Here is a 12350-nt window from a genome sequence, read left to right on the forward strand (position 1 = left end):
CATTCAATGGTCCTCTGATCGGCCACTTGGATAAGGTGATAATCTGTTTCAGCCTGAGGCTGCCTCGTCATCCTTCAGGATTTTCCCGGCTTCTGAGAGCCTATTGGAGCCCTGGGAATTGTCACGTTACAGCTAAGATCCTTACTCTTCAATAAACAGATGCAAGACGCACGACTCCTTGTCAGACAGGCCACTTCCTGCATGAAACCTTGTCAGGTTTTTGCCTGCCATAGGAGTTCTGTTATACTCACAGACACCATTCAAACAGTTTTAGAAACTTTAGGGTGTTTTCTATCCAAACCTGAACAATAATATGCATATTCTAGCTTCTGAGTTGGTGTAGGAGGCAGTTAAAAATGGGCACATATTTTTTCAAAAATTCTCAATACTGCCCCCTAGCCCAAACAGGTTAAAGACAAGACTCTCGTTTATCTAACCACACTGTCCGATTTCAAAAAGGCTTTACAGCGAAAGCAAAACATTAGATTATGTCAGCAGAGTACCCAGCCAGAAATAATCAGACACCCATTTTTCAAGCTAGCATATAATGTCACAAAAAACCAAACCACAGCTAAATGCAGCACTAACCTTTGATGATCTTCATCAGATGACACGCCTAGGACATTATGTTATACAATACATGCATGTTTTGTTCAATCAAGTTCATATTTATATCAAAAACCAGCTTTTTACATTAGCATGTGACGTTCAGAACTAGCATTCCCACCGAACACTTCCGGTGAATTTATTAAATTACTCACGATAAACGTTCACAAAAAACATAACAATTATTTTAAGAATTATAGATACAGAACTCCTTTGTGCAATCGAGGTGTCCGATTTTAAAATAGCTTTTCGGTGAAAGCACATTTTGCAATATTCTGAGTACATAGCCCAGCCATCACGGCTAGCTATTTTGACACCCACCAAGTTTAGCCCTGACCAAACTCCGATTTACTATTAGAAAAGTTTGATTACCTTTGGTGTTCTTTGTCAGAATGCACTCCCAGGACTGCAACTTCAATAACAAATGTTGGTTTGGTTCCAAATAATCCATAGTTATATCCAAATAACGGCGTTTTGTTCGTGCGTTCAAGACACTATCCGAAGTGTAAATAAGGGTCACGTGCACGACGCATTTCGTGACCAAAAATGTCTAAATATTCCATTACCATACTTCGAAGCATGTCAACAACTGTTTAAAATCAATTTTTATGCAATTTTTCTCGTAAAAAAGCGATAATATTCCGACCGTGAAAGCGTGTATACGTACAAAGAGAGAGAAAATAAAAGCATGGGATCCCCTTGTGCACAAGCCTGAGTTTCATAGTACTGTGACGGGCCACTATCCAAACGCGCTACTTTGTTTCAGCCGGAGCCTGCAAAGCCACGATTCAGCTTTTTGCCGCCTTCTGAGAGCCCATGGGAGCCGTAGGAAGTGTCACGTAACAGCAGAGATCCCCTGTATTGGATAGAGATAATCAAGAAGGCCAAGAAATGGTCAGACAGGGTACTTCCTGTACAGAATATTCTCAGGTTTTGGCCTGCCAAATGAGTTCTGTTATACTCACAGACACCATTCAAACAGTTTTAGAAACTTTGGAGTGTTTTCTATCCAAAGCTAATAATTATATGCATATTCTAGTTTCTGGGCAGGAGTAATAATCAGATTAAATCGGGGACGTTTTTTATCCGGCCGTGAAAATACTGCCCCCTAGCCATAACAGGTTAACTTCTATGGGCTTGCGTCCCACCCTAGTCAACAGCCAGTGGAATCACGTGGCGCAAAATACAAATACCTCAAAAATGCTATAACTTCAATTTCTCAAACGTATGACTATTTTACACCATTTTAAAGACAAGACTCTCGTTAATCTAACCACATTGTCTGATTTCAAAAAGGCTTTACAGCGAAAGCAAAACATTAGATTATGTCAGGAGAGTACCCTGCCAAAAATAATCACACAGCCATTTTCAAAGCAAGCATATAATGTCACAAAAACCAAAACCACAGCTAAATGCAGCACTAACCTTTGATGATCTTCATCAGATGACACTCCTAGGACATTATGTTATAGAATACATGCATGTTTTGTTCAATCAAGTTCATATTTATATCAAAAACCAGCTATTTACATTAGCATGTGATGTTCAGAACTAGCATACCCACCGAAAACTTCCGGTGAATTTACTAAATTACTCATTACTCAGGTAATGAGTAATAAATTACTCAGGTTATGTAACATATCATCTTTGACAGATTTATATTTTATACATTTTATTTTGTCTTTGTTCATACAGGTAATTCTCTGAGATTAAATTTATTTTACAAGAGAGACCTGCTCATAACAGAACTAGCAAAACTATCAAAATGATACTAACAACCCTCATTGACAGACATCAGTTCATAAGGCTGTGTGTCAGTCAATGGACCATGTCATCACAAGTCATCATGTCAATGGTCTGGTCAGTCACATCTCACTCACATGTTGACCTCCCAGTCTCTGTACTTGTCGGCCCCACAGCACTGCAGTCCTATCTGGATCTCATCTGTGATGAACCTCAGGTCCAGGTCATCCTGGTAACGTACCATGGCAGCCAGCATACCTGACCTCAGGTATCCATCTATCTGTCCCTGCAGGCTGTAGGCCACGATGGCCGCTAGGACCTGGGCTGCTACCAGGACCAGCACGGTGGCTGAGGAGACCTGGAGCAGGCAGCAGTTCTCTCTCAGAGCCCCCACACTAGAGGTCAACAGATTATGATTTTTCAACACCGATACCGATTATTGGATGGCCAAAAAAGCCAATACCGATTAATCGGCTGATTATTATGATTTTTTTTTTATATGTATATATATACACTGCTCAAAAAAATAAAGGGAACACTTAAACAACACAATGTAACTCCAAGTCAATCACACTTCTGTGAAATCAAACTCTCCACTTAGGAAGCAACGCTGATTGACAATAAAATTCAACTGCTGTTGTGCAAATGGAATAGACAACAGGTGGAAATTATAGGCAATTAGCAAGACACCCCCAATAAAGGAGTGGTTCTGCAGGTGGGAACCACAGACCACTTCTCAGTTCCTATGCTTCCTGGCTGATGTTTTGGTCACTTTTGAATGCTGGCGGTGCTTTCACTCTAGTGGTAGCATGAGACGGAGTCTACAACCCACACAAGTGGCTCAGGTAGTGCAGCTCATCCAGGATGGCACATCAATGCGAGCTGTGGCAAGAAGGTTTGCTGTGTCTGTCAGCGTAGTGTCCAGAGCATGGAGGCGCTACCAGGAAACAGGCCAGTACATCAGGAGACGTGGAGGAGGTCGTAGGAGGGCAACAACCCAGCAGCATGACTGCTACCTCCACCTTTGTGCAAGGAGGAGCAGGAGGAGCACTGCCAGAGCCCTGCAAAATGACCTTCAGCAAGCCACAAATGTGCATGTGTCTGCTCAAACGGTCAGAAACAGACTCCATGAGGGTGGTATGAGGGCCCGACGTCCACAGGTGGGGGTTGTGCTTACAGCCCAACACCGTGCAGGACGTTTGGCATTTGCCAGAGAACACCAAGATTGGCAATTTCGCCACTGGCGCCCTGTGCTCTTCACAGATGAAAGCAGGTTCACACTGAGCACGTGACAGACGTGACAGAGTCAGGAGACGCCGTGGAGAACGTTCTGCTGCCTGCAACATCCTCCAGCATGACCAGTTCGGCGGTGGGTCAGTCATGGTGTGGGGTGGCATTTCTTTGGGGGGCCCTCCATGTGCTCGCCAGAGGTAGCCTGACTGCCATTAGGTACCGAGATGAGCTCCTCAGACCCCTTGTGAGACCATATGCTGGTGCGGTTGGCCCTGGGTTCCTCCTAATGCAAGACAATGCTAGACCTCATGTGGCTGGAGTGTGTCAGCAGTTCCTGCAAGAGGAAGGCATTGATGCTATGGACTGGCCCGCCCGTTCCCCAGACCTGAATCCAATTGAGCACATCTGGGACATCATGTCTCGCTCCATCCACCAACGCCACGTTGCACCACAGACTGTCCAGGAGTTGGCGGATGCTTTAGTACAGGTCTGGGAGGAGATCCCTCAGGAGACCATCCGTCACCTCACCAGGAGCATGGCCAGGCGTTGTAGGGAGGTCATACAGGCACGTGGAGGCCACACACACTACTGAGCCTCATTTTGACTTGTTTTAAGGACATTACATCAAAGTTGGATCAGCCTGTAGTGTGATTTTCCACTTTAAATTTTGAGTGTGACTCCAAATCCATACCTCCATGGGTTGATAAATTGGATTTCCATTGATTATTTTTGTGTGATTTTGTTGTCAGCACATTCAACTATGTAAAGAAAAAAGTATTTAATAAGATTATTTCTTTCATTCAGATCTAGGATGTGTTGTTTAAGTGTTCCCTTTATTTTTTGAGCAGTATATATACACACACACACACACAGCTCTGAAGTGACAACGATACTGAAGAGTCTGCTTAGGAGACAAATACTCTCAACTGTTTGAATAATAAAAATAGAGTTTAAGTTACCTGTGATGAATGCTGAAAACAAAAACTGTCATTTCTATATGCAGGAAATCCTATTTTAATAATGGGCATGGTAAGAATTGACTACCAAAGTGCGAGTCATAATTCCCATGACACCTTCTAGCAAAATCTGAAAAGCGGTTACTTCATTTATTCCATAGGATATTTTTAGATTAACTTAAAATAAGGTCTATGTTTGCTTTAGGCTTACACCACCTTGCCAATTTTATAACTGTGTAGATATCCATAGGATATAACTCTGATAAATATAAGCGAAGATAAAAAAATTTGTAGAGTGGATTTTTGAAAATATGTTAACAAACGTTACCTAGTGAGATTTACACGGGTATCAAAATGCCGAGGCGGTTTAAGCACAAAACACAGACCTTATTTGAAGTAGATCAAGACATTCTCTATGGAAGACATGAACGGTAAAATAACGAAGGAACCCCTTTTAAGTTCAGCCGCAAGTTATTACAGGAATTATGACGCGTCGACTATTTCTCTCTAAACCATATACCTTTGACTATTACGAGCCTGCTGCTGCCTACCACCGCTCAGTCAGACTGCTCTATCAAATATCAAATCATAGACTTAACTATAATATAATAAACCTTAGGTCATTAATATGGTCAAATCCGGAAACTATCATCTCGAAAACATTATTCTTTCAGTGACGTACGGAACCGTTCCGTATTTTATCTAACGGGTGGCATCCATAAGTCTAAATATTCCTGTTACATCGCACAACCTACAATGTTATTTCATAGTTCTGTAAAATTCTGGCAAATTAGTTCGCAACGAGCCAGATTCTGTATACCCTGATTCTGCGTGCAACGAACGCAAGAGAACTGACACAATTTCATCTGGTTAATATTGCCTGCTAACCTGGATTTCTTTTAGCTAAATATGCAGGTTTAAAAATATATACTTATGTGTATTGATTTTAAGAAAGGCAATGATGTTTATGGTTAGGTGCAGTCGTGCAACGATTGTGCTTTTTTCGCAAATGCGCTTTTGTTAAATCATCCCCGTTTGGCGAAGTCTGCTGTCTATGTTAGGAAAAATAGTCTTCACAGTTCGCAACAAGCCAGGCAGCCCAAACTGCTGCATATACCCTGACTCTGTTTGCAAGAGAAGTGACACATTTTCCCTAGTTAAAAGAAATTCATGTTAGCAGGCAATATTAACTAAATATGCATGTTTAAAAATGCACTGCTCAAAAAAATAAAGGGAACACTTAAACAACACAATGTAACTCCAAGTCAATCACACTTCTATGAAATCAAACTGTCCACTTGGGAAGCAACACTGATTGACAATGAATGTCACATGCTGTTGTGCAAATGTAATAGATAACAGGTGGAAATTATAGGCAATTAGCAAGACACCCCCAATAAAGGAGTGGTTCTGCAGGTGGGGACCACTGACCACTTCTCAGTTCCTATGCTTCCTGGCTGATGTTTTGGTCACTTTTGAATGCTGGCTTTGCTTTCACTCTAGTGGTAGCATGAGATGGAGTCTACAACCCACACAAGTGGCTCAGGTAGTGCAGCTCATCCAGGATGGCACATCAATGCGAGCTATGGCAAGAAGGTTTGCTGTGTCTGTCAGCGTAGTGTCCAGAGTATGGAGGCGCTACCAGGAGACAGGCCAGTACATCAGGAGACGTGGAGGAGGCCATAGGAGGGCAACAACCCAGCAGCAGGACCGCTACCTCCGCCTTTGTGCAAGGAGGAGCAGGAGAAGCACTGCCAGAGCCCTGCAAAATGACCTCCAGCAGGCCACAAATGTGCATGTGTCTGCTCAAACGGTCAGAAACAGACTCCATGAGGGTGGTATGAGGGCCCGACGTCCACAGGTGGGGGTTGTGCTTACAGCCCAACACCGTGCAGGACGTTTGGCATTTGCCAGAGAACACCAAGATTGGCAAATTCGCCCTGCGCCCTGTGCTCATCACAGATGAAAGCAGGTTCACACTGAGAACGTGACAGACGTGACAGAGTCTGGAGACGCCATGGAGAACGTTCTGCTGCCTGCAACATCCTCCAGCATGACCGGTTTGGCGGTGGGTCAGTCATGGTGTGGGGTGGCATTTCTTTGGGGGGCCGCACAGCCCTCCATGTGCTCGCCAGAGGTAGCCTGACTGCCATTAGGTACCGAGATGAGCTCCTCAGACCCCCTGTTAGACCATATGCTGGTGGGTTGGCCCTGGATTCCTCCTAATGCAAGACAATGCTAGACCTCATGTGGCTGGAGTGTGTCAGCAGTTCCTGCAAGAGGAAGGCATTGATGCTATGGACTGGCCCGCCCGTTCCCCAGACCTGAATCCAATTGAGCACATCTGGGACACCATGTCTCGCTCCATCCACCAACGCTACGTTGCACCACAGACTGTCCAGGAGTTGGCGGATGCTTTAGTCCAGGTCTGGGAGTAGATCCCTCAGGAGACCATCCGCCACCTCATCAGGAGCATGCCCAGGCGTTGTAGGGAGGTCATACAGGCACGTGGAGGCCACACACTCTACTGAGCCTCATTTTGACCTGTTTTAAGGACATTACATCAAAGTTGGATCAGCCTGTAGTGTGGTTTTCCACTTTAATTTTGAGTGTGACTCCAAATCCAGACCTCCATGGGTTGATAAATTGGATTTCCATTGATTATTTTTGTGTGATTTTGTTGTCAGCACATTCAACTATGTAAAGAAAAAAGTATTTAATAAGATTATTTCTTTCATTCAGATCTAGGATCTGTTGTTTAAGTGTTCCCTTTATTTTTTTGAGCATCATATATACTTGTGTATTGATTTTAAGAAAGACATTGATGTTTATGGTTAGGTACACGTCGGAGCAAAGACACTCCTTTTTCGCTAATGCGCACCACATCGATTATATGCAAAGCAGGACAGGCTAGATAAACTAGTAATATCATCAACCATGTGTAGTTAACTAGTGTTTATGATTGATTGATTGTTTTTTATAAGATAAGTTTAATGCTAGCTAGCAACTTACCTTGGCAACGTAAAGCAGGTGGTTAGAGCGTTGGGCTAGTTAACGTAAGGTTGCATCCCCAAGCTGACAAGGTAAAAATCTGTCGTTCTGCCCCTGAACAAGGCAGTTAACCCACCGTTCCTAGGCCGTCATTGAAAATAAGAATGTGTTGTTTAACTGACTTGCCTAGTTAAATAAAGGTTTTAAAAAAATAATAATAATAATTAAATAGATCTTTTTTTATAATAATCGGCAAATCGGTGGCCAAAAATACCGATTACTGATTGTTATGAAAACTTGAAATCGGCCCTAATTAATCGGCCTTTCCGATTAATCGGTCGACCTCTACCCCACACAGCCTGACAGGCAGAGGGTAGACAGCACCAAGCCCAGCATCACAAACACCAGCATTGGGTCGGTGCTGATCTGTCCTATTTTCTCCTGAGCGAAGGATTCCTTGATGATGAGGTCCCACAGTCCCAGGGCCAGGACCACCAGGCCTAGCACTGTGAAGAGGAGGTTGCTGAAGAACAGGGGGTACTTGAGAAGGCAGTCTCTCAGGGAGGAGGGCATGCTACAGGCTCTGGGTTTTACCTCCCTGGTTCTACCCTGGTTCCCTGGTCCATCATTTGGTCCTGGTTCTGGAGCCTGTTCTTCTGTGCTGCTCTCCTCAGTCCCCTGAAGGACTCCTGACAACTCTCTATTAGTGTCTGTCTTCAAAGAGGAAACAGCACAGACAATAAACAATGAGATTTCACTGAGACAAAAACAACTCATCAAGTTCAGTCTGTAGTGGTTGTTGTCTTTAGGTTTAGCCTACTTGTAACCATAGAATTAGAATCTATAGAACGGGTCTCCCCATCCAAGTCAAGAATTGCATAATGGGTGGACTGGTAGCCATTGGAGTTTACGCATGACTTTACCAGTCAAACTGACAGGGTTAAAGGTTGTAAGTCCTTTTATTCAATTATTTTTCTATGCTTGCAACGTTGATGGGACTGTAAACTCTATTCAATATGATGTACAGTGAGTACATAACTAACAGTATACAGGTTGTCAGACAGACATACAGTTACTGTACCTTTGGTATGAGTGGGCTGGTCTCAGTCTGTGTTTTCTCTCTCCTCAACCAGGGAAAACAAAACCATCTCATGGACTGCAACCTCATCTTCCTAGCTGCCAGGAAACGGTTCTCCCTCTGTCCTCTCAGAAACTTTTCTTCCCTTGTCCTCTCAGAAAATATTATTCTCCTGTCCTCTCAGAAACTTTTCTTCCCTTGTCCTCTCAGAAAATATTATTCTCCTGTCCTCTCAGAAACTATTCTTCCATTGTCCTCTCAACTAATCAATGTGTGAGAGGCAGTTCTCCCACTGTCTTCCGGTCAGTTTAAGAGACTAGAGGAGAGGAAAGGAGACTGTCTGAGGGGAAAGGGAGAGAGTTGAGGTGGTGGAAGCCAGGTCAGTACAGCTCTATGCAGTGTGGTGTGGTGGGTGGGTAGTTAGCGCGGGGCTCCAGCAGCCAGAAGTGTGTATTCATTAGTCTACACTGTAACAAAATGACTTGTAACTGAACGAGAGTTTCTTATTGGTCAAATTCTGTAGATTCCTCCCTGTTTCGGCCCGTTGCTTTTGTTTGGATCCTAATGAATAAAGCCCAGGGCTCCCAGGGATTCCAGCAACATCATGTGAGAGGGTTAAGGTTAGGGTTAGTCTGTTTGGTTCCTAATGAATATAGCCCAGGGCTCCCAGGGATTCTAGCAGCCTCATGTGAGAGTCACAGTGCAGGCGATTAAGAAGTAATCAGATCACGCCTCAATGACTGTTACACTCCAGGGTGAAGTTTCCCTTAGGTACGGATCTAAGATCAGCTTAGCCACCCCAATCCTAACCTTAACCATTAGTGGGGAAAATGCCAAACTGACCCAAGATCAGCGTCTACTCAGGGCAACTTCACCCGAGTGTTACAGGAAGAAGAGATGCTCAGGGAACAGACCCCACTTTGATCCACAACAGCCATGTGATGAGGCTGTGGAATGACATCATAATACAGAATTGTGAGCATGTTGTGTGTTTTAGCCAATGAGTGTCTTTATGGTAGACATAATTCATTCAAAAAGAATGAAGTGAAAACAATAGCAAACTTTAGACACAACCAGGGTGGAAATGGAGGGAAACCAATTTCCCAAAGCCACATTTAGACATAAAATATTATTTTTAGTATATTATTTTAGTTGAATGAGGAAAGGTTTCATTTTATCACAGTATGGTCAGGGATGTGCTCTATTCCTCTCTATGCAGTACAATACCTCTAAATACCTTGTCTCTTTAAAATCTACTTTGGCAGTAAAAGTGAATCTCTTATGGTTAGATATGCCAGCCCATAAATAAAAATGATCCTCTTGAAATTGTTATTTTTTATACCTTTATTTAACTAGGCAAGCCAGTTAAGAACAAATTCTTATTTACAATTACGGCCTACCGGGGAACAGTGGGGTTAACTGCCTTGTTCAGGGGCAGAACGACAGATTTTTACCTTGTCAGCTCGGGGATTCGATCCAGCAACCTTTCGGTTACTGGCTCTAAACGCTAGGCTACCTGCCACCCCAAAATCATGAAACTATCAGAGGCTGTCAGATTGGACTCAGTCCCAACAGATAGCTCATCTGAATAATAGAGATCTAGAGAGTATAAGAGTGTATGTCACAAGGGTCGTCGAAAGGGGACCAAGGCGCAGCGTGTAAAGTTCTCATATTTGTTTATTAATGATAACACTTAAACAAAATAACAAAAACGACAGCCAACAGTTCTGTCAGGTACATAGACAACCCGGCCAAAACATAGAAAACAAAACGTAGAAATAGAAATCTAGAAAAAGCCCACATAAACAGAAAACCCAAAACCACCAAAACAACCATCTGTCACGCCCTGACCACTCTACTATGGAAAATGACCTCTTACAAGGGTCAGGACGTGACAGTGTATGAAAGTAATTATTATGATGCTGTATGTGAAGTCCATGAACTTCCACCTGGCCTGTTGGAGGACTGATAGTGATCAGTTTCAGTAGTACAATTGAAATAACACTTCAGTGCTAACCTAACAGCTGTAGATGGCCTCCACAGGAGTTGCTCAGAGGTATTCTGTTGTTCTGCTTCAATAATCAGTCAGTCAACAACACAGTATTTACATATCTACTTTATCTCTGTTGTGAACACTGTCAATCAGTGGTTACATACTGTTAACACTGTCAATCAGTGATTACACATTTTTAACACTGTCAATCCCACAACACCAATATAGGGCTGCAATGGATTCATGTATTTAATGTGTTCAGAAGCATGTTTATATCGGATTCAAGTGTAGCATTGCATTGGAAGTGCTGCAGTCCACCTCTGAGATCCAGTCATCCATCACCTCAGAGTTGACACCTCCAGGCTCCAAGGCCAGGTATGTCCCAGTAGGTAGCTGGTAGATCTCAGGTCCAGGTATGTCCCAGTAGGTAGCTGGTAGGTCTCAGTTCCAGGTATGTCCCAGTAGGTAGCTGATAGGTCTCAGGTCCAGGTTTGTCCCAGTAGGTAGCTGGTAGGTCTCAGTTCCAGGTATGTCCCAGTAGGTAGCTGGTAGGTCTCAGGTCCAGGTTTGTCCCAGTAGGTAGCTGGTAGGTCTCAGGTCCAGGTTTGTCCCAGTAGGTAGCTGGTAGGTCTCACGTCCAGGTTTGTCCCAGTAGGTAGCTGGTAGGTCTCAGGTCCAGGTCTCCTGTAGTTTTACTCCCAGTCCTCCCATCCTCTATTTGTCTTGGCTCGTCTTGTTGCTTTGGATCCTGTTTTGGTTCAGAGTATCTCAGTGCAGGTGAGGTAGATATCCTGAGGAGAGGAATATTTGCAGATCTTCCAGCTTTTTAAATGTTTCTGCTGTTCTGGGACTGCTGACCAACTCAACACCTTCCTCCTCATGGCCAGTCACCTAGAGTCATGAAATATGTAGATTATACTCTCTCTGGAACAGATTGTCCCTCCAGTTGACCATACATGATTTGAGGTGAACATGAGTTACAGTGACCAGATTCATTCTGCTCTAATAAGACAATTATTCTACTGGAATTACGGGCTCAACTCGCCAGTGAATGACAGAGAGTTTCCACTGAGACCACCACAGTCACACACTTTTCCACCCATAGAATGAAGGGATCCAAACAGCTATCAAGAGAGGTTGAAATGGTTAACTTTACTGTGTTGTTATAGAAACTGTATATGAACACGTTACAGAGCTAATCACCTCTCAGCATGGAACCTGTCTGACTCCAGAAGCCAGTGTGTGTGTGTGTGTGTGTGTGTGTGTGTGTGTGTGTGTGTGTGTGTGTGTGTGTGTGTGTGTGTGTGTGTGTGCGTGCACTATGCAGCTCAGTGCTCCTTCAGAGGAGGACATAAACAACTCCATACTGATTTCTATTAGCAGCTCCCACAGGTCTCCTCACTCTGTCCAACTCTTCAACAGGGTTTGCAATATTTCAAAACATCAACACCTGAACCATTTAATCAGTCTAGTCTTCAGATGCTTCCAATGTGAACAAATTAGAATTTGACTGTAAACAAAACGTTCAATTATTTACACACTCTACAATCTAGTGGTCTATTCTTTATAATGGACCTTTGGGAACGAGGGAAAAATTATTTCTACATTATAGTATAGTCTTCTCCCTCCCAAACATGTGCACAGACACACACACACACACACACACACACACACACACACACACACACACACACACACACACACACACACACACACAGGACTGTACATTATCATATTGGAGAATTAATCT

General features: G+C 43.4%; 1 protein-coding gene across 1 annotated transcript; it reads right to left on the reverse strand.

The window, feature by feature from the left end:
* Positions 1–2482: 2482 nt before the first annotated feature.
* Positions 2483–8102, reverse strand: LOC145877512 (tetraspanin-10-like). Its single transcript, XM_082973137.1, has 2 exons — positions 7879–8102; positions 2483–2744 (listed from the first exon to the last, which is right to left on the reverse strand). The coding sequence occupies exons 1-2, from the start codon at positions 8100–8102 to the stop codon at positions 2483–2485; spliced, it is 486 nt and encodes a 161-aa protein (XP_082829263.1).
* Between the last annotated feature and the right edge of the window lie 4248 nt (positions 8103–12350).

The sequence above is a fragment of the Salmo salar genome, chromosome 03 (genome assembly GCF_965601325.2).
Source record: "Salmo salar chromosome 03, fSalSal1, whole genome shotgun sequence".
Lineage (NCBI taxonomy): Eukaryota > Metazoa > Chordata > Actinopteri > Salmoniformes > Salmonidae > Salmo > Salmo salar.